The sequence below is a fragment of the Salarias fasciatus genome, chromosome 14, assembly GCF_902148845.1.
Source record: "Salarias fasciatus chromosome 14, fSalaFa1.1, whole genome shotgun sequence".
Lineage (NCBI taxonomy): Eukaryota > Metazoa > Chordata > Actinopteri > Blenniiformes > Blenniidae > Salarias > Salarias fasciatus.
In genome coordinates, this window is record NC_043758.1 from 5899976 (window position 1) to 5922302 (window position 22327).

Genomic DNA, 22327 nt, shown 5'->3' on the forward strand with positions numbered 1-22327 from the left:
AACATGACCTGTAAATGACTGGAATTCATACACACACCTTGAGAAGTATTTTAGTGTCAGTTTTTTAATGCTGTTTAGAACAAAAGCTGAGAATCTCTTTAAATGTTTAACATTAAATGATCAGTTACTGAACGTTTTGCACGTCATTATTCAGGCCTGTGAGGGGAATTGGATTTCTATCCACATGAAGCACGTATTTCAAAGTGGGAATTGTGATCCAGGTTGTACCTAAATGTGAAAACAAGGCAGCAGTGTGAAAAGTGGCCTTTTTTTTCTTATAGTTTCGAAGTGACTGCGATTAAAAAAAATTAACCCCTCTTTAGTGGATCAAGCTGGATGAATTCGTTTTCTTGCTCTCAGCCCTCTTTTGATGCCATCTTCACAAAGAATGAAGAATTTTTCCTTTGGTGACGTCGAACGTCTCACTTCAACTGAATGAAAAAGAAAGAAAATGACGGTCAAACTGAACCCAGACTCTAAACTTTTTAAACTGACTACAGGCACGTACATTTTACTACTATCATCAAGGATGAGTTTAGATTAGTGTTGAATGGCATCGAAACCAAAAGATCCACTACTGTCTCACTAACAGCAGGAAATTAATCGTGTCTTATACTGAGAATTAATCAGTGATTGGCTGAAAATGAATGATTTCGACTAATGAGAAGGACCGTTTTATTTCACTCTCAGCCATATTTCATGTGGATGGTTGGATTCAAGGCTGGTTGGATTTTCTGCAGAAGTGTGAAGCTTTTAACATGATTTTCTCAACAACCAAATGTCACATTTGAGTTAAATTTGGGAAAATTCTAAATGAGATTAGTGAGACACTTGGACACTTTTGTAAGAAATGTGATGAGTCTGGGAAAGCATTTTGTTTTTACTGTAACCGAACCGAACCCTGAACCTTTCATCCCTGCAAACACAGTCAAGTGCAATGGCTCTAATTTACCCAAATTTTCTCCTGTGTGAAAACATCCAAAGACTTGAACTGAAAACATTTATACTGTGAGTTAAATTAATACACAGCAAACTGCTGTTGCTCCATTCTCTCAGCTATTGACAAGTGTGAAAGTGCACAGATTTCAAGGAGAGCTGCTTTAATGAGGCATTATATTGTGACGTGTCTGCGTATCAGTACTCTGCAGTGTGTGTGTGTGTGTGTGTGTGTGTGTAAAGCTGGAAACCCCGCTGTTAATTCTTCACTGTTTTCCCCCTCCCTCTGCGCTCCACGGTCCGTGGCTGCGGCGGCCATGATGAATGGTGTTTGTGCTCCCCGAGGCCGAGCGGCGAGCCGCTGATGGCGTCCTGCTGTATGAACGGCGGGTTTGGATGTAATGAAAGCAACAGCTGTACGATGAGGGTCATCCAGTGTGAGAGACTGCAGGCTGAGGCCTGAAGCTGGAGCTCAGTCAGTGTGGATGGAGGCTGGACACGTTTTCACATTTTCCACTCTCAAAACGTAACATGACGTGATCTCCTCTGTGTTCCTCTAACTCTTCCTCAAGTTAATGAAAATCTTTAGTATCGTTTAGTTTCTGTAAAGCTCCTAGCTCACTTCTCTCTGTCTCACGTTAGATGTTTTAGATTCACACAGAATTTAAAATAAAATAATGAATTTTGGTGATATTGACAGATCTTTCAATGGAGTCAAGTATGTTGGTGTGTGAATGGGTCAATTTGACTGATCTATTCAATCTCATTTCCACGACTGAAGCAGTAGTAAGTTGATGTTTTCAGGCTGACTGTTACACGCTTGCAGAGAACCTCTCTTTGTTTTTCCAGGAAGTTTCCATCAGGAGGCAGAACTTGGACCATGCATGGTAACATTTATTCCTGACATGCAAAATGTACACCACAGAGATGAGAACGGGCACATACAGTACACTGGAACATAAAGGGATAAAAGAAAACATCAAGACATCGAAATGAAAGAAGGTTTGAACTGTTTTACTGACAGAGCAGCGCTTAGGTCGGCTCCCGACCACCGTTTTCAGAAATGAGAAATCTGAATGTTGGAATAGCACGAGAGCAGAGGCCTGCTCTCAGTAAAAAATGGGAAATCTTTGGATTTTGCTGCTTTAAAATGTAAGAATGTCTGGATGACACAAGTGACTTGTATGTACAGCTATGGAGTCAAATGAAAGCGATAAAGAGTTCGGATTGAGAGGCTTGAAAAGTGGAAAATCTGACCACGCTTCGTTGGGGTCTGGGTAAAATCACTTGGCCGTGTGGTTGAGCTGGTGTTCCTCCACTTTTACGTGAGTGAGCTTTTATACAATCGTTGGAAATCAAACAGGACTTAAGTTTACATCAGTTTTCTTTTCCCCCAAATGCTTCCTGATTCAGTTTTGCATAAGGCAAACTTGGGATAAATGCCAAAAAGAAAAGAAAAGCTGAGGATGAGAGCGGTTTTATTCTGTGCTTGGAGCATAAAGCCTGTTATAAGTCAATACCACAGTCCCGCGTTTCCACGTGAGGACTTCATACAGTGCGTTCTCTCAGATAAAGTTATGAATACAGACCGTCTGTCGTGCTTGAATTTTTTTTTTTTTTTTTTAAAGGAAAGTTGTTTTTAAATGCTTTTTTTTGGGGGGGTCACACATTCAAACTACTTGACATTTTCATTTACAAATGAATGAAAAGTCAGTGTGTGTGAGCCTGGTTGGCCCGTAGCATGCGTACATATTGCATATATAGATACATTTTCCCATATAAATATATTTCATATCAATACAAGGAGAGGAAAAAACATTCGGTGAAACAGCGCCTTAACAGTCGATGGTCAGAATGAGAATGAGGAGCTGCTGTGTGGGACGGAGTTCAGGGTGAGGGTGCAGAGTCGGGTGTGAGAGGAAATGGACCAAAAAACACAAAGTCATTGAAAGAGAGCGGTGGATTTGGCGTGCCTTGAAGTCCCTGTCAGAGGAAGGCCATGTTCAGAGTGGGGGGGGAGGAGAGGGGGGAGACATTACAGTCCTCATAGTCTTCCAGTGGCCACACTAATGTACACAGATCACTCCTCCATGTGCAAACCTCTGACTCCTCAGTTCATCAGGAAATAACCAATAACAGTCAGAGAGAAGGCTTTCGGTTATCTACATTCAAGCATGCACTTGGTCTTTCTGTGTGTGTGCGTGCGTGTGTGAGGACAAAAAACTAAAATCAATCCCAAAACTCAAAAATTGTGTTCCCTTTGTTTTTTTTACGAACCCTTGAATTTCCACGGATCGAATGCCGTCCAGGCAGCCATTATTGTGACAGTCTTAACAAACCCAGCACCACTTGGCATACAAACGTCTTAGAAAATGTTACATATACAGTGTGTAGATTTCTATAGATTCATACATCATGATGTCAAATATATTTGCAGCTGTATATACTTTGAATGCAGAGGTTCGGTGAAGAATACATGAGGATTACATGAAGCCGTCCAAAGTTTAAAGGACAAAACCTTGAAGCTGTTTTGCGTTTTTTTTCATTTGTCCAATGGAATCCCGTAAAAAGGAACGGCTGGCTCTCCTGTCCTCTTCTTTCTCAGAAGTCCAGACAGAATCGTCACTGAGTCCTTCTGGCGACACGCAGACGGACATTTTCTTCGTCCTCTGTCCACGCCTGAGTGACTTACATTTGGATTTCTGTGATTCTTGTCAAGCAAATGTTACTGGATTCTACTGCATGCATCTCTGAAGGGTTTTTCACTGGTTTGCTCGCTGCACGACGGTCTCTTCATGAGTCGCCTTCTTATTTTGCTTTTTGTGGGCAGACATAATGGAATTACAGCATGACGTAAAGTTATGAAGAGCATCGTTTTTTTTTTTTTTTGGAATGGAGTTTCTTCCTTGTCTTATTGGTGGATTCTGCTTCATTTTTTTCTTCCTTTCGGGCGTCCATGTCAGTGCTGAGTTACTGTGTTGAAAACAGAGAGAAGGAGGGAGTTATAAAACAGGTCAAACAGATCAGAGTGCTTCATCTCATTATTTCCACTGTTTACTGTCACGTCCAAAGGTTTTGTGCGGTGTGATATCAATCAAGCAATCAAACTGCTTGTACTGCTCTTTTAATGCAGGTTAATGCAAAATTAACATTTTTCCTTCATTTCTTGCGGATTGAGCTATTTTTTTCCCCATTCTACTTGTACCTTTTATAACAATCTCCTTTTAGCCAAGAGTTAAGAGTCTTGATGAACATTTCTCTGGTGTTTGAATATTATGAAAATGAGTGAAATATTCATTTATATAATGTGAAAGCTGAGTGGGGCCACTGCAGAGATGGTGAAGAGCCACATGTTTCAGACTCCTGGTCTAAAATCATCGAATTAGTTTTACAAAAATAACTCAAAAATTAGGTGAAATTAAATAAGTTTAGCTTCTGCTGCTGGGATCCGTGGTTCTTGTGTTGGACCGTCCAACGGACTGTACTCAACATAGTCCTAGGCTTTACTTCTTATTGTCTCATGCTAGCTGTTGCCAAAGCTGTCCGTCCCTGGGAGAGGGATCCCTCCATACTGTGGTTCTCCCCAAGATTTCTTCTTTTCCCACTGGGTTTTTGGAGTTTTTTCTTGCCGGATGTGAGGGTCTAAGGTGGTGGTTGCTTCGTTTTGTCTCGTTACTGTAAATATTGACATATTAACATTATGCTTATTCACTGTTTTTATTTTTACCGACCAATGTAACATCTTGAAGCCCTCTGAGGCAACTGTTGTTGTGATACTGGGCTATACAAAAATAAATTGATTGATTGATTGATTGATTAAATAATGATAGAAAAAAATCTTTTCTGCGTAGAAAACCTTATTACAACAACAAAAACAGAACCCTGAAAGGATACATTACTTATGAAATAATGTCATGAATATTCTTCTGTTTTAAAAAGTCCAGCGATATCTCCTGTTCTTTTAATGCAGCAATGTGAAAAATAAAACTAAACCCTCTCAAACTTATTGGTGAATCAAACCAGACTGATCTACACTTAAGACGGCAGATTGTTTCTTTTCAGTTCCTATAAAAGTTAGCAAAGAGCAGCTTACACGTAATGGGGACTATATTTTAGACACATCCAACAAATGACTGCAGTAATCTTTCCAAAGAGGCAGTTTAGCATTAAATTATAAATAAAAAGAAGAGGTGTGGTCTCCTCAGCAGAGACTGTTTCTGCATAGTTAGCCTACTACAATCGCTGCAGTGCCAATCAATCCACCCTCTCTCTCACACACACACACACACACACACCGCTTAGAAATGTGTTACACCTGGACACAGAAAACACAGCGTGGTCGTGTCATATATCACCATGTAATCGTAACGCAGAGGCTTTCTTTGTTGTTGAACATTTGCTGTTAAGGCCTTTGTGTGTTTGTGTGTGCATGCGTTTGTGGGTGTGAGTGTGATGAGTTGTGCATACACCAAATTCTAATGCGATCGTCTTACACAGGTCGAAGCTGCACAGTGAGTGTGAATCTTTTCCTCATTTGAGTCCTGAGGCCCGCTGTAACGTCGCCGTGTTTTGACGCAGCTTTCGTTTTACCTGAAATTGAGATGTAGACGACGATGATGACCACGCCCAGGACGATGGAGACGATGCTGAGCAGACGGGCCAGACGGCCCAGCCTCCGGGCTCCATCGATGTCCCCGGCCTGGAGGCTGTTTCTAGACTGAAGACACAGGAAAACACAAGGTACCGAGAAAATTAGAGACGCCATGGACCACGGAACAACACGGTTTGAGTAGATTAAATGTTGCAAAACGGAAATAAAACAAATATTTAACACCAGGCAAACACTACTAAACATACTAAAATAGTATGATTACAATAGAAATATGAAACTTTATTGTGAATTGCGTTCAGGACCTCCAGCTGGATACAAGTGTGTGAAAAAGTGTAATTATCAAGTTAGCGGTTTATCATTAAAAGGAAATTTGACTGAAAACAGGTGAAGCAGAGCCGAGCAGGAAGTTTCCCTCATTCCATGACGTGACAGTAAAGTTATTTTAAACTGAAAACGACCCACATTCACCGCTGTGATGTTGATCTGCTGTGGTCCCGTGAGGTGAAGCCCCCGACGATAATTTATTTTCAGCTGTCAATGGTGAAATTGTCTATTTCAGACAGACAGAGTGGGATTGATGGAAGGATGTGACTTGCAGAGCCAATTGGATGGAGTAGGTGAGCGCAGCAGTGTGAAGGCGCTGTATATCATTTTAATGCTGTATGTATATTGCTTTATGTATACTGCAGATATGGAGACAGGCTGATTTATGTGTGTGTGTGAGAGTGTGAGGGAGGGATGTGATGGATGTCCGTCCTCCTTCCCTGTGCGTGGCTTTACGCGGGAGTCCTGAAACAACAAATCTCATATAAACGCGGTGTCACCGTCACTCCGCTGAATCTGCTTTGTTCTCAACTTGATCCTTGGTTTTTATTTGCTTTAAATTCATACGACTTTAACTGTTAGATGTTGCACTCTCTCAATGTGTTGCACAGAAGCCAACATAAATAAAACAGATCCTCAAAAGCCATTCAGCTCCGCCAGTTGAAAAAAGGTTTTGACAATATAATGTTTCTGCAAAACTGTGTTTCCATTGTAAATAGCTATAAATAATAATGAACACCTGAAGCAGAGCTCATTCCAGACGATGGCAGGCCCAACTCTATAACCATTCATTGAAAATGACTGAATGAATGAAAGTTTTATTTTTTTGGACATGTGGAAACTTCCTCAGATTTGAATGATCCTTATTGCTCTTTTTGCTATATTGGTAGTGACTGTAGTGAACATTTATATGAACTGCTCCAAACCTCTGCACACTAATTTAAATATGGTAAAACTAATGAACAGTACAGATTGTGAAGGGTTTTGTGATGCAGAATGAGCTTTACTTTATTGATTACCGAAATGCTGCTTGATATTTTTTCTTTTGAACGTTTTTTATGAGGCGATTTGCACTTTACTTTCATGAATTTTTTCAGTTTCCAGGACGTCTACCTCCATCTGTGCATATGTATACCCTTTACCATACTTACAAAAGCCTGAATTTAGTTTGACTTATATTTGTGATAATTTATTAATGTTAAACCACTTTTTTCAGTTTGCACATTTCACAACTGATAACTCCCAGCAGCTTCTGTAAAACACACTTGAACAAAAAATATTTGTGTCATCTGCAAATACACTGAATTTCCTATCAGTTTTAATATTTTGCAAATATCATTTATATAAATCAAAACCAGTTTTAGACTCAATACTGACTCCCGTAATGTAAAACATTCTTTGGTGTTCAACCACAACGCAACTGTTGGGACAGCTGCAGCTACAACCTGTAACAGTATTATAAACTCAGCCAAGAATCACCACTTGGAGGAAAAGCATGTGTTATGTGAGAGTTGAAGAAGCAGTCTGGTTCAGGCTGCAACATGCTTGCACATCATTATAAACGCTTAATATGAAAAACACTCCAAAGTCAAACTAACAGAGCAGCGAGCTGCTTGTGCTCCGGAGGACCGATGAAAAACGGAGGAGCTGTCCGTGGTGCTGATGGCATCTTCTAAAACCAGCGGCTGTGCAGCGCAGCAGGAAATGGACCTCTCCCCTCCCTCATCTATATTGAATTACACAGCTACATTTCTGGGAGGCACTTTCCCCCCATTAAGATAGTGTGGTATTAAAAGGAAAAAATACTGACTTTCAAATTAAATTACACCGAGGTAATACATTTTGAGGGCAAAATACAGTCCATCTAAACCAATATAACATTACATTGCACTTTGATTGATCTCTTCCCTGAACTGATGTGTGTTTAAATGAACCGCTGTGACCATTATCGTGCCAACGATGACAGAAAAGGCAGAGACGCTCTGACAGGAGGGCAAAAGGAGGTGAAGCATTATTTGTGTCACAGAGATTTATGAGCAAAACACACAGAGGAAGGATTTTCTTTCGAAAAACTCATTTTTGTGTCACGCTTTGCTTTAGCTTTGCATTTTGTTATTATACTTACCATTTTGCATCATTTTTACATTGCTGTCTGCGATGGCTATCTGATATGAGTCTGAATTGTTTTACTAACATGTGTCTGCTGATCAGTGATTAAAGAAACAGCTGCAAAGAACCAGGTGTGTTTTTATGTCTTCAGGTATCTGTGGACTTTTTTTTTTTTGCTATCTATTCACCGTCTGGTTGAAACTTCTGTTCCCTTTCTTTTTCTCATTTTCTTTAATCTTTTCAGTTTCCTTTGTGTTCCTGAAGTAATTACTCAGTAAAGCTATTTTTTCTTTTAAGTTACTTTTTCACTTTCTGAAGACATTAAAACATTTACTATAATACAATGAATTTTTAAATTATCTTAACGTCACAGACACTACTTCATGATAACCTAATTTTTTGTTTACATATTATATATTTTAAGAAAAAAACTACGGTGTTACTCTTATCTGTTGACTTGTTTTTCCTCATGCAGCCTTTTTCTTTTTAGTTATTGTTTTGTCTCCTCTCGACTTTAAGACATTACTTGGCCATTGTTTCATACAGAGAATCAATAGAAAAAAAGCAGCAACAGTTATCCATACCACAGAGTTGCAATGTCAGTCATCACAGCTACTTCATGAATATTTACAGCAAGGATACAAAGAAAAGACAGGAACTTTAACCATATTAGAACAGTTGTTCTTTTAGCACACAAGCTGCCACCATTCAGACCTTCTGTCGCTGCACAAACTGTTAATTTCTCCCACGATAAACCACAGTTTGTAGCGTCTTGCCTGTCTGGCTGAGAGCTGAGGGTACAGAGTCGGGGTAGCCTCGCTATCAGATAAGATTACACTGCAGTGGGAGAGAGAGAGAGAGGGAGAGGGAGAGAGAGAGAGGCAGAGACAGCGCTCCGTCCATCCTCCCTGATCTCCGAGTAGTCACTTTGCCCTCTCACTCCCATGAGCCTCTCTGTCTCCAGGCTGTCTCTGGTAGTAAATCCCACCTTGGTGCAGGAGGGGGGGGAGAGGGGGGAGGGGGGGGGGGGGGGGGGGGGGGGGGGGACAGTGCAACCCCGGGGTTTTCCTCTGAAGGCAGCTCTACCCTTAAAGCAGTAATGAAAACAGTCATACGACAGTGTGGGTTTCATGTGTTCACATGCAAAAAAATAAATAAATAAATAATAAAACTTATTTATGAGCTAAATTCACTGTAATTCAGTGGTTTTCAAACTTTCAGTTGGTTTTGATGGTGGAGCTCCAGAGAGTCTCAGGCCTTTGCTGGTTTTCATTGTCGCTCTACACTTTAAAAACCTCCTGAATCAAAAACATTTTGCATTTTTCTTTCATTCATTCATTCATTCATTCATTCATTCATTCATTCATTCATTCATTCATTCATTCATTGTTTATTACAAAATTACAAATTGCAAAATGACAGAAATGTCACATAGACACATACTGTACATTTGAGAACAATACATTTTGTAACTAGGGACACCCTTGGAAGCAGACCAGTGCTTATTGACGGGGCCCTTATAGCATTAAGAAAAGAGAATTTTACATTAAAAACAGAAAATCACATTCAACCTACAGTTACCTAAGCTATTACCTACCCTGCACTAATCCTACCTGTACATGGCGACAATGTTTGCTTCAATCATTAGCCAGATAAACACACATCAACATATTATTACACACAGATTACTCATGGGCTTCAGAGGACATAAATAAGCCGTCAGCTCGTCGGGGTTCCATTATATTTTTCAAGGAGATTAAGTTTAAGTTTCTTTTTGAAAATGGGCAAAGACCTAGACATTTTAAGGGCTTCGCTCAGCTCATTCCAAATCTGTGGACCCTTACATGTTACACTAAAACTACTACATTTCAACTTCCTATTTTTACCCTTTACCAGGGATTTTCCCCTTGTGCTGTAATCATGAGAGGGGGTAGAAATAGGAATTAACTGGCAGAGTCTATCATTGAGTCTATACATCAGGCATTGTGAAATAAGTTGCACTCAGTGAGTTTCAGAAGCCGATGTTTATAGAAGAGAGGGTCCGACGGACAGTTATACTTAGCCCAAGAAATGGCTCTTATAGCCTTCTTTTGTAAAACTTGCAATTTTAGGAGGTAACTGGGGTAAATATTACACCATGTGATGTTACAATAATTTAGATGAGGTTCAAATAGGGACCTATATAAAGTCAGAAGGGCCTCAAGGGGAAGGAAATGTCTCACCTTGAAAAAAAGGCCAACATATTTAGATAGTTTCATTGTTAGATAATCAAGATGTTTGCTGAAATTTAAATGTTCATCAATTTGGATACCAAGAAATTTAACAGATTCAACTCGTTCAAGTACGCAATTGCTTATTTTAATTTGTACATTTTCCAGGCTTTTCCGACATCTGCTTGAGCGGAATATGCTTCACTGCAGTGTTTTTATAAATATCACTAGATTGTGATTAAGATTGTAATACCATCACTATTAATGTTAGCATTATCACGGCTCCTTTTAGGTTGTAGAAGTCTTTACAAAGGCACTTTAGATAGTCAGTGCATCATTTCATAAAATCATTTTATCAAGGTTATTGTATTGAACTCACTTTAATTGAGTAGCTTCAAATACTTTTTTATTTGTCAATATTTTGCAAGACAAGAACAAGAACTCTGATTGTCAAAAGTTATTTATTTGGATCGTTAACAGTAAAAGTCTGATGTATCACAGTTCCACTACGCCTGGTGCCACACCAGTCCTGCAGATCCTGACTATCAGAGGTAAATAAGAGGTCTTTTCCTCTGACTTACGGGGACGCTGTGCAGCTTCTCCCTTGCAGCACTGCAATGTGAAGCTGTGGGACCGAATCCCAGCAGAGTCTGAATCGATCTGGACTCGCATCACAGAGAAAAAGCAACATCAGCACCGTAAATCAATGGCGGTCTCTCTCAGAAAGCGCTGCCTATTTACAGTGATTAGAAAGAAACACCAATGAAAAAAAGGTGCATTTGACGAAGATGATAAGACTGACCATCCGTCACGTAAAGCACAGGAAAGAGAAATATGAGAAAGCCTCTGTGTCAGCATTTTTGTTTCATACGATCCAGGTTGGCTTCTGTGAGCTGTAAGAAAATACACAACAGTTTATGAACGTCTAAATCTCAAAAAGGCTCCATGAATTAAATGTTTCTCCTTTTATGACATGTGAGTTTCATGTAGCCCAACACGTGCCTCATGCCAAGTAGTAATCGTCGGTTGACTTTTTGGATTTTGTGATTCTTTTTGAATTTTTAGGTGTTGTTCATTTTTCAGACCCATTATAATTGAGCAATAATAACTGTTGTCTTCTAACTTCTAATTGGAAACATCGAGTAAGTTTTTTATCTGGTATACCAGTGTTGCAGTCAAGACCACCGAACCTGAGACCGAATCCAGACCAAGACCCTGAAAATGTGACCGATCTCACCCAAACTGAGGTAACAGCAAGTCAGGATTGGGAACGTCATCAGTCCTCATCCTGAACTCAGAAGCGCCATCGCTGTGTGGTTCAGCTGAGCAGAAGGACCTGAAGCAGCTGATCCAGTCCCAGAGACTGAACTCCCTGATCTGGACTCAGCTCACCAACTGTCCAAGAACATCTGGCTCGCTTAGGACTTAATCGTCTTCCTGCCGCTGCCATCCGGCAAACAGTTTGGTGCTGTCGAAGCCAGCACTCCCAGACTCAGGAACAGCTTTTTCCCCATAGCTGCATCCTCCATCTGTTCGCCGAACAACCCGAACACCAAATAGGACTACACCTCTGTTTTTCACAGGTTTGAACAGCGATCACATCCTCATGGCACCACATGTGAAGTGTAGTAAAATGGAATCTGGTTACTCTCTGGCGCCTCCTAGAGGAGGCCTGCATCATACCACTCGAGCTCAGCGACATCCTGGATATCTGCGCTAAAGCAAAGCTGATCCTGAAAAAAATTCAGAAATTCTACTCCTGAAAATTAGAGATTTCGATCATTTGACGTCAGGCAGACGATCACTTTTCATCTACGGCACAAAGAAAGCGCTGGTCTCATTTGTTGATGGCCTCTGGACACGAAGAGTTTTGTGTGTGTGTGTGTGTGTGTGTGTGTGTGTACAGATGGTCAACAGGATAGAATTTCCCATTCAGAAAACAAATATGGGCATACGTTCTCTTGTTGTGAATCAATACGAGCATTAATCAGTCAACCGAATGGAGCCTCCCACTAACCACACACACACACACACACACACACACACACCCCCTGCTCACTCGCTCATGTGTCTGTACGTTCGGCACAGGCAGGTAGGGACCAGTAAGTGCTCCTGTTTTCTGTTGTCATTAATAATAAAGGGCCAGCAGCAGCCTGGTGCAGATGCAGCGTGAAGCCATTTTAGCCACTTTCAGGAAAATAATCATTTGAATTTACATCCACAGTTGTTTACTGTTCCTGAGTACTCACACACACGGATTGTAATAAATCACTCAACAAATGAAACCTTCCTTCTAAGACCAGCTTCATAAAAAGGTTAAGTGAAGTTCATAATTTGTTGCTGTAATTTCTTCGTCGCTGCGGTTGACCAAACTGCTCTCTGACTGTCTGGTTTGGTGTGAGGAGTATCACGGTCTCTGGAGGCCACTAGCTGTGCTTTTAGGCTTTTTTTTTAAACACTAAAATTCCCATTAAAATTGCAAACCACTCAATGCGGTCAGATGATCAAATCTGTCAGAGTCACGATGCCACAGTTCTCATTCTTACAGCTTTAAAATGCATTTTCCTGTCGCTCATGAATTTTAATTGTGTGTCTCTCTCAGCTCGTGAACTGAAAACACAGAACTGCCATGACGGCATTCCAGGACAGCGCATGACGTCACAGTTTAGTTCACAGCGGCAGTGCACTGACAAAGCTGTTTGTAATGTTTTTATCAATGCAAGATTAAAATAAGAAATAAGAAATTATATAATACACAAAGAGAGAAACAAATAAACACTGAATGGAATCATATCGATACCTGTGAAAGGAACATAGACTACAAAATAAAACAAACTATGCCCACATCAAGCTGTGGATGTGGAGAATGTAAGATTTTTGTGTCCAAACATAAAAAACCCTCAAATAATCAACCGAATGGGCTCTAACTAAAGACATGGCTGCCAGTGTTGTAATACCAAACTCTTTCACTAGATGGTATCAAGAGTTGCTCCTGAACATTGAACAACACAAGAAGAAGAAACATATCTTGACCATTAGAACTTGTGTCCACAATGAATTCTTTACTTTATCTACACTGCTTTTCTATCCGTGTTAAGATGTGAGCCCTGCTTCATACTGCTGCTCGACTGAAGGGGTTTCTCACCCCACATCCATTGATCCAGCATCCATTCAGCTAACTGGTCATTCTTCTTTTTCTGTACAGCGGGACTTTTATTCAGCCACCTCGTGCTGTAATTTAATCTCTCAGTCTGTGCCAGGCATTTCTAATTAGTTTTTGTAGATCTTTTAATTCTTTTTTTCCTCATTTATTCTTTCCTGTGTTTGTTATTTTCCTACTTGATTTATTTTGTTCTTACGCTGTCAATAGTCTGAGAAGCACTTTGAGTTGTATTAACCGACAGTAGAGCTGCAGTATAAATAACGCTGGAGTGATTTAGGCAGCCCCTCCCGCCGCGGTCCGACAGAAACTCTCCTTCACATGAAAGCACCACTCCCTCATGCATCGTGAGAGCTGCTTATTTGTATTCGCACGACGGCTTTCCAGTCGTATCCGGCTTTATTCTCAGCGGTACAATGACATTATCACCAGCATCAATTGAAAATAATGAATAAATCTCGCTTCGTGACTTCGCTCTGTAGGACTGATGAGATTCATATAATTGGCGACAACAGTATGAAATGCTCTCCCACGATGTCTGCAGGATTTGACTGCTAATAAGCAGTCATTTGCCGACATACACACAAACACACACACACACACACGCGCGCCACAGTCCTCCTGCCAGTGCAGCACTGCAAGTCCATATTTTACAGGCAAATCTGCAGAGCGTGCAATAATGCTCCTGCAGTTTGGGGCATTCCCATTACTGGGATAGGCTAGTTCAGGCTGTAAAAACCTATTACCCCAGCCTCTCCAATCCCCATAATTGACTGCACATCTTCCGTGTTTGCCAGCCGCAAGCCTCCAACACCAGAGCATCTGTCAGAGATCTACGGCGGCAGCCAGCTGGAAGTTGGCTTTTAGGTGGTTGTGCTGCTGGAAGTGGTGGCAGACGATGATGGATGTAAGTTTTCCCCCCGTTCTTAGCAATGCGCCACATCGCAGCGCAGTAAAAGGCTCGACTCTTTCACAGGGAGGACTGATGCTTTATCAGATTACAGTCCGTTTTAGTTGCTTCGATGATTAAAACATTGGGAAATGAAGTTCTTACATGATGATTGCAGAATCACGATGATGTTAATGCCCCTTTTCTTTCACCTTTTTCTTTCTTCCATGAGATGATGAAGATTTAAAATATTTTTGCTATCCTTAGTGTGAACGTCCCAACACAGATCGCGAAGAAAACACTTGTTCCTTGTGTTCACACTGGTGACAGAAAATCCTGCACAGATAGCATTTGGATAAATTATCTTAATCACACTTTTATCTCTGTATAATCCTGTGGAGTCTGGCAGCCTGGAGGTTAAAATAAGCTTTGAAGCATGTGCCAAGTCAGGCATGCGGCTCATGATCCGCTGCGGCCGCACCGGAAACGAGAAGCCGAAAGGCGATCGTCTCCATTGATCAGCTGAAACTAAGACTCGTGGTGTGTGATTTCTCAGAATGAAATGAACCCTGGCGGCGTAGCGGTTTGCACTCTTGCCACTGAATGATATTCCAGTAGCATCTCTGAGTGGAGTTTGCATATTTTCCCTTGGCCTATTTGTGTTTTCTGCAGATTGCCTTTGCATGACTGCATGCGGTCGATGAGGCTCATTTCTGACTCTGAATTGGTGTGAATTTGTTCGCCCGTCTCTCTGTGTTTGCTCTGTGATGGACTGGCCACCTGTCCAAGGCAGAACCTGCCGTTTGTAGGTTTCCTACACAATAAAAGCTCGGGGCAGAGAGAGCAGCTCATTGGTTGTGACCAGTCTGCACTTCATGACTCAGTGCCACTTGGTTTTGCAGACTAACCATTGCATGACTATACTATTTAAAGATTTATATTGATTTCATGGCTGTAAAATCACCAAAAATGTGTAATAATTTTCTTCCTCCAAGATTCATGCAACTTTCCAAATCTGGCAGTCATTCAGTGCTCCTGTGTGTTTTTTAAGTCCTGAGAAGTTTGCATGTGTGTCTCAGTGGGGAGTCTTGTGTGTCGTTTGGAGCCCTGGGCGTCGCTGCAGTCGCTAGTCTGTGCGCACGCAAAGCTTTATTTTTATGCTTTGTAGTAGTTTCTGAATTTTAATTACAGCATAAATAGACTGGGAGTTATGGTATCGGAACAATGGATGCCAAATCCTATCAGCAGCGGCCAGAAGCCAAACAAAATCCCAAGCACACAAAACCCTGGCGTTTCATCAGCCCACAGAGTCATGATGAATGTGACCACGCCTGTATTTGCACAACCATGAGAGACGAGCAATTTCCTCAGTGCAGAAAAAAAAAAAACCCGAAAGAGCAGCAGTCATATTACTTTTATTCAGTCCTGGTAGAAATAATTGGATCAGTTACAGCTAAATGCTCCAGCGTGTTCACTCGTTAGTCAACATTGTCTGCCGCTTTGTGCTGAGCAGGCTCGCCCACAGTGGATTTATTGGGTTTTGTCTCTCTTTTTTCCTACTTAGATCGACTGCCAACTGCTGCTGAAAACAGGATTAATAGAAGTTGCGTTCGAGGCCTACACACTGATCCAAAATAGACCAAAACCTTGCTTGAGTTTCTGTTGGTTTTTCCATTCTGATTTTTTACTCTGCAGTTTGAGTCTTGGAGTAGGTTAAGTTTTAGAGCAGGGTCTCAAGTAATATGTCATCCATAGTACAGAAAATGTTACATAAATGTATGTGACTATTAGAAGGAGGTAAAAGGCTTGAATCCAGGTCACTGGACGCGCTCATCAATCATGCAGCTGCTCTGACTGGCTGCGCTACGCATCAAGCTGCAGCCGAAGATCCTTCCACACGATCATAAAGCTCCTGATAGTTGATGTAGTTTTATCAGGTAGTGAGTTTTTAATCCTTCCCGTTTTAACTGTGGTCCGTGTCTGAAGAGCTGAAGACTGCACTGAGTGTTTTGAAGGCAAACTGAAGATCTACAAGTCTAACCTGACATTTAACTGACTGTCTGTTCAGTATTTCTATTGAGGACTTAACCATATTTTTATTTATGTTCCTCGGATTCATAAAATCTTCTACTATGCTCCTATTTCAATTTATTTATTTAACAATGTATTAAATGGCCGTAAATTATTTTTAACTCCTATTTTCCTGCTTCTGGTGTTCCCCAGCAGCTTAATGATAGCATTTTGCCAGTTCCTGCTGTGTATGGAGAGGCGGTGTATTTTTCAGTGTGTAGAGCTCATTGTTTTTCATGCATGTTCTGCATGTTCTCTCTATGCATGAGTGGGTCGTCTGGTTTCCTCCCAAAACATCCATGTTTTTACCAGGTAGAGGCTGGATGAATGGATGGATGGATTTCTGAAGCCATATTCTGCTCCTCTCTCTGCTTTACTTCGCTGATATCACATCGGTTTTATCTGTCCGAAATGATTTAATGACCATTTGACCAGGATTCTTTTTTTTTTTTGTCTATTAACTTTCCTGCAGTTTCCATTTCACGTGGGCGAAGAGGATATTGGCACTTAGCGAAGCTTGCACTTGAGAGCTGCATCATGGGGTATCAACCACATCGCTCTTGATTCATTTGCTGGCGGCTCGTTGTGAACCTCTGTTTCCCCTGTCCTGACTCACTCGCACTTATCTGGCATCCCCGATTCAGTTCCTTTCTAATCAAGTGACAGGAACGACTCCGTGGCCATTTGCTGCCTCGCTCACACCCATCTGCCCTTGTAGCGAACGACGCTTTGCTCATCTCTGGGAGGCCCGTATCCCCTTTCTTTACCCCCAAGGAAAGAGAGAGAGGATGTTAAATGCTGCCACAGAGCTGGGTAACTGCTGCAATCTGCCCTCTGCAGAGAAACTAAATTGACTTCTCTCGCCTTCTATTGAGTTAGTGGCCAGCTCCAGTTTCTCCCTCCTTCACTTTACTTTCTTCTGCCCTCTGTCAAACCTCCCTCTCTCTCTCTCTCTCTCTCTCTCTCTCTCTCTCTCTCTCTCAGTGCCATTAGCGAGCAGCTGAGTTGTGAATGTCAGTGGGTTCATGATGATGGCTCAGGGAAGTACAGGCTGTCTTGTGGATACTGCCTGATATTCCCCTTGGTGGGAAGCGCCCACAGGAGTGATATTACAGAACTAATGGGCTTGCTGCATTGCCTCTGCCTTGTTTCTCTGTAGATCCCAAACTTGACTGCCGTAACAGTGTCAGAAGTAAAGTGCGCTGAAAAACACAAATACCATCCGGAGTAAAAATCCCGACACAATAGAGTTACAAGTGACGGCACTAAAAGACTCCCGGTAAAACAGATCCAGACATTTATGGCAGGGATCTGTCAAAGGCTTTATTTATCTGTGCTGCTCACTTTCGGTGACTGCCTCTTTCAGGGCCGTTTCCAGGCTTATATCATATGACAGCAGAGGCAGACGGCACGTTCCTCGGTTTTATTGAAGGTGTTACACATCTTGATGATCCATTACTGTGTCGGTCTGCAACCTTTAATGACTAAAGGAGAACAGTTTGCCCTGAACTCCACCAAAATAAAACATAACCAGAGCTTCAAAATATATCGAACCTTCAGAATAAAGGCAATATTGTTTCCACATGTCAAAGTGAAATGTGAAACATTTTGGATTTAGCCACAGGAAATCCATATGATTTTTTTAATGCTGTTCAGAAAGCTGCCTGACTTAACAAGCCCAAAAGTAAATGTGTTTGGCTCTCAGGAGAATCCTGAGATGTGGATCATCTTTATTCCAGTCTTAAACTGAGTATGGGACTGTTTCTCTGACCTTAGTCGGTACAGTTCAGGACACGCATCGGTCCAGATGCAGTGACCACAGATGTAACTGCGAGCATTTTATTGTCATTTTGCTAATTTCTAAATTGACTTTACAATGCTACAAAAATGCCTCTGGTCTGGCGAACAATTGGCATTATGTTTTTTTTTGGGTTTTTTTTTTCCAGTGTTTGACATCCTAATCTACCAGGATTGACTTTCAGGATGAGGTGTAGAAAGAGGGAAACAGGATAGTGAAACTATGCCAGGGCCGATCAGGGAGGCGCTCTGCCTTTTGTCCTCTGCTGGCAGGGATAGCCTCAGTTTCAGCCTTGACCTCAGTCGGACAGGAGATGGATGAATAAAAGGAATCCTGCCAGGCATCAAATACTTTTTATAGCCTCTGAAGGAGGAGCTTTTTTATTGTGCAAACTTTTATCAGTATCCAGTGAGAACTAAAACCGAATAAGTATTTCAAGTATTCAGATGATATTGACGATGTTGCCCTCAAAGACAATAATTGTTAGTTTACACCATAGTTACTTTACTGCATAACAAGTCTCTCAGAAGTGCTTAAAGTGGTTGTCTCCTGTGTGTATTTAGTCAATCTAAAGACTTCTTCATGTGTCTGTTCAGGTTTAAGTCAATGTCACCCAACTCCTGAATCTGGTTTTGTTTGTTTTGAGGTGGAGAGACGCCACGGTTGAGGTATAGTGTGCTTTACCTGCTCATATTTGATGAGGATAAATCGAACCGTCCATCTATTCATCTTTTATTTGCCGCTTATTAACATATGGCCTTGGGGACCACCAACGTTAATGCCTACGGGCGGTTTACAGGCCCCGATTGGACTGTGGGAGGAAACCAGAGTACCCACAGCAGTGAAATGTGCAAGCTGTCACAGCCCTCGACCACAACTGCCCTGTCTTTTGGCAAGGCATCTCACCTCTGCAGAAGGTGACAACAGGTTCAGTCTGAACGTGGAGCATGTGCTGAGTCCACACGGTCTGCTACAACTGAGGTTTCTGCCCCTTACGCAGCGTTTTATTGAAGGCAGAGCCATCGACAGAGGCAGCGCACCAGGCATCTGCATCCTCCATCAGCATTTCCAGCGTCCGGAGACTCGTGAGAGGATTCATCAGGCAGCGGCTGACTGAGATCCCTGAAGTCCTCGGCTTTAAGGAGGCTGATGAGACAGTCGGTGTCTCACAGATTACCAGACGGGAGGATTTACAGATTTTTCTGTCTCTGTTGTTGTCAAGTAACCCATTCACACTCTGAACTGTTGACACCTACATGTCACTTTGTGGAATTATGATATTTTATCATCAACTTTAACATTTTATTTTGGAATATGTGACATTTTCAAATAACTCTTTTTTTCACCTGCAATCAAATATATCATTGCTTGCATGTAAAAAATGGCAAGCAATGTTTACTAGAACATCTTATTGAGATAATTAAACAAACATCTGAAATAAACAGTCGACATGGAAAAACAAATATCAGAAAGACAATAAGATGGAAAACCATCAGCAGTGACAAGATGACTGAAAGCTTGGACAGGGCACATTATATCCTGCTCCGCTGCACCTAAAAATACTATTAAATTAAAAAAACACAATCAGGCAAACAATAAAGTATATTAAATATTACACCATGTAACAAAACTAGATAAAACAGAAATTTACTCAAAAGAATAAAATTAATTGCTAAAAATTGCAGAATGAAAAGTTTTATTACTAATGAAATTTGTGAGCTTACACAGCAATGACTTCAAATTTTAAGAGCAGACAAAGTAGATAACTAGTAAATTAGGAGTGAAAGTTACACTTTACAAATAACAACAACTAAATGGTGTTTTTAGATGCTTGTACTTTTATCAAGAATGTAATGTTACTCACGCTGCAGTAGAATTCAAACCATGAAATGTGAAAACGGCTCAGTGAGTCACAGCAAACACACTATTTGAATTACTGGAATATTCAAAGCCTCTGCTGGTAGCCAATATCCTGACTAACTGAGAAATGTCCTGCTTTGCAGTCACTTTTGGTTTGTCTGATAAATGTGCTGAAAGTAAATAGCAAATACAGATGCACTAAAAGCCTGATCTGGTTCTACAGGAGTCCTGTTCTTTCACTTCTAATTTGGTGCAATTTCCCATGTTTGATAACTTTGTTTTCTTCTAAATGAATGGTAATGAACTGAAATATGAGAATTGATCATTTATTCTGTCAGGATAGAAAAGCCAAAACCTCATTGTGTTTGCCCCTCTGGCTTTAAGCATTCATTCTCTGTTAGTACTCCTGCATTTAGCTCAAATAAACAAAAACATGTGGGAAAACCTTTGATAGAACATCATAACTCTAAATTACTGCAGGTGACTGTACATAAATATAAATCTACTAACGTTTATATTTACTGTGCTTTTAAGTATGTGATTTTTAAAGCACATTATGCTGCATATAAAACTGTGGCGACATTTAAGGGGGTTTAAAGCCTATTACAATTTTAGGACTGATGAAATATGTGTTATTTCACTTCATGCCATTTTGCCAATTTATGAGACAATAAAAGATGAATTTTAACAGACTTCAAAGTCTTCGGGTGTGGAAAAACCCTTCACCATCATTTTAAATGTTAAAAAAAAGTAAATTCACATAAACTCCAAAATAATTTTCTTTCTCTTCCTTCCTTCTATTTCTTTTTCTTCCTCCATCCTCCCCTCTCCTCCCTCCCCTCATCCCCTCCGTCCACTCACCATGATGGAGTAGACCAGAGCCACGATGCTGACGGGCCACACGGGGCAGAAGCAGGAGAAGATGACCAGGATGAGGTAGTCCCGGGGCTTGGGGCTCTCCTGCACGGTGGCGTTCCCGGTGGAGGAGCGGCTCAGGCTGGCCTTGGAGGGGGAGAGGGGGGCGGCGGCGGCCAGCTGCCCGGCGGAGCCCGAGCGCACCGCCACGCCGTGGCCGTTCAGGTCGGCCTCCGGGCCCTTGTCCCCGGCCGCGCTGGCGGTGAAGGAGGTGGACAGCTTCATCCCGGTGCCCCCCGGCTCGGTGGTCACCGCCAGCAGCTTCTCCGTCTCGTGGAAGTCCGCGGACTGCGCGCCGCCGCCGCCTCCCTCTCCCAAGCTGGACTTGAGGAAGTCGGTGTCCGTGTTGATGGCCATGTTCAGGTCTCGGGTCAGAGAGGGGAAATAAAGTCTGAATCGGTGGTTTACAGCGGAGCAGGAAACGCAGCGTTCTCACATTCCGCAACTCTCCCAGGTCCAAGTTTACTCCCAATCCTTCAGGCTGGAGGAGAAAGTTAGAGGATAACCCGGAGAGGATGAGGAGGAGGAGGAGGAGAGGCGGACGGCTCCCCGGTAAGAGATGAGTGAAAGCAGCGCGACTCCTCCAGATCTCATTCCTCCTCTCGGATCACTTTCCTTCTCCTCCCTTCGGTCATGTCTGAAAAAAGCTCCAGTCTGACAGATCCAGACCCCCGCAGCCCGACCTCCCCCACACTGCAGCTCAGAGGACTTTCTTTATTCCTCTTCCAAAAGCAGGATGGAGCACAAGTGTGCGTGTGTCCACTATGCGCTCCTCTCTCTCTCTCTCTCTCTCTCTCTCTCTCTCTCTCTCTCTCTCTCTCTCTCTCTCTCTCTCTCTCTCTCTCTCTCTCTCTCCCTCTCTCAACTCAACTTGGGACCATCGTCAAGCGCGCAAATCTGATCTGAGCATCTCCTGAATCCGCTCACAAAACAAAAGCGCCACCTTATCCACCGGGGTATGGACGGATACAAACACATAAAAGAAAGAAAGCAAAGAAAGAATGACAGAATGATAATGAAAAATAGTATATAATTAGATTTTATCTATTTGCCATGAACTAATAACCTCATGGATTAATGTTGTGTGTCAGTCAGTGTCACTCCAGACATTTTTTTTAAAACATTCTGTTTGTAAAGTTGTTGCAGCTAATGTGATTATATTAAATTATGGTCCGTGTGCAAAGCTTTAAAACTAAAATGATCAAGATTGCAGTTTTAATGGCCGACTCTACAATGTTTATCTTTATTGTCCCTCACAACAATCTCACAGATTTTACTCCACTGTTTACCTGTGTCTGAAATAAGGGGAAATGCTATTTAGAATAGACATTGAAGCTAAATAAATACATGAATAAATAAACAAATAAATAAATAAATGAAAACGATTATCTTTATGTGATGATCAAAATTCAGGAAATGAGAATTATTCAAATTATTAAAAGAC

General features: G+C 41.6%; 1 protein-coding gene across 1 annotated transcript; it reads right to left on the minus strand.

Annotated features, from left to right (window-relative positions):
• Window positions 1-3209: 3209 nt before the first annotated feature.
• On the minus strand, window positions 3210-21508 carry trarg1a (trafficking regulator of GLUT4 (SLC2A4) 1a). Its single transcript, XM_030108604.1, has 3 exons — window positions 20830-21508; window positions 5527-5653; window positions 3210-3909 (listed from the first exon to the last, which is right to left on the minus strand). Exons 1-3 carry the CDS (start codon window positions 21238-21240, stop codon window positions 3896-3898), a joined length of 552 nt encoding a protein of 183 aa, XP_029964464.1. The 5' UTR covers window positions 21241-21508; the 3' UTR covers window positions 3210-3895.
• Window positions 21509-22327: the final 819 nt, after the last annotated feature.

Coding starts and splice junctions, on each gene's coding strand:
- trarg1a (XM_030108604.1), bottom strand. CDS start 21,240: ATGGCCATCAACACGGACACCGACTTCCTCAAGTCCAGCTTGGGAGAG. Junction 5,654..20,829: donor CTCTGGTCTACTCCATCATG/GTGAGTGGACGG, acceptor CTGTGTCTTCAG/TCTAGAAACAGCCTCCAGGC.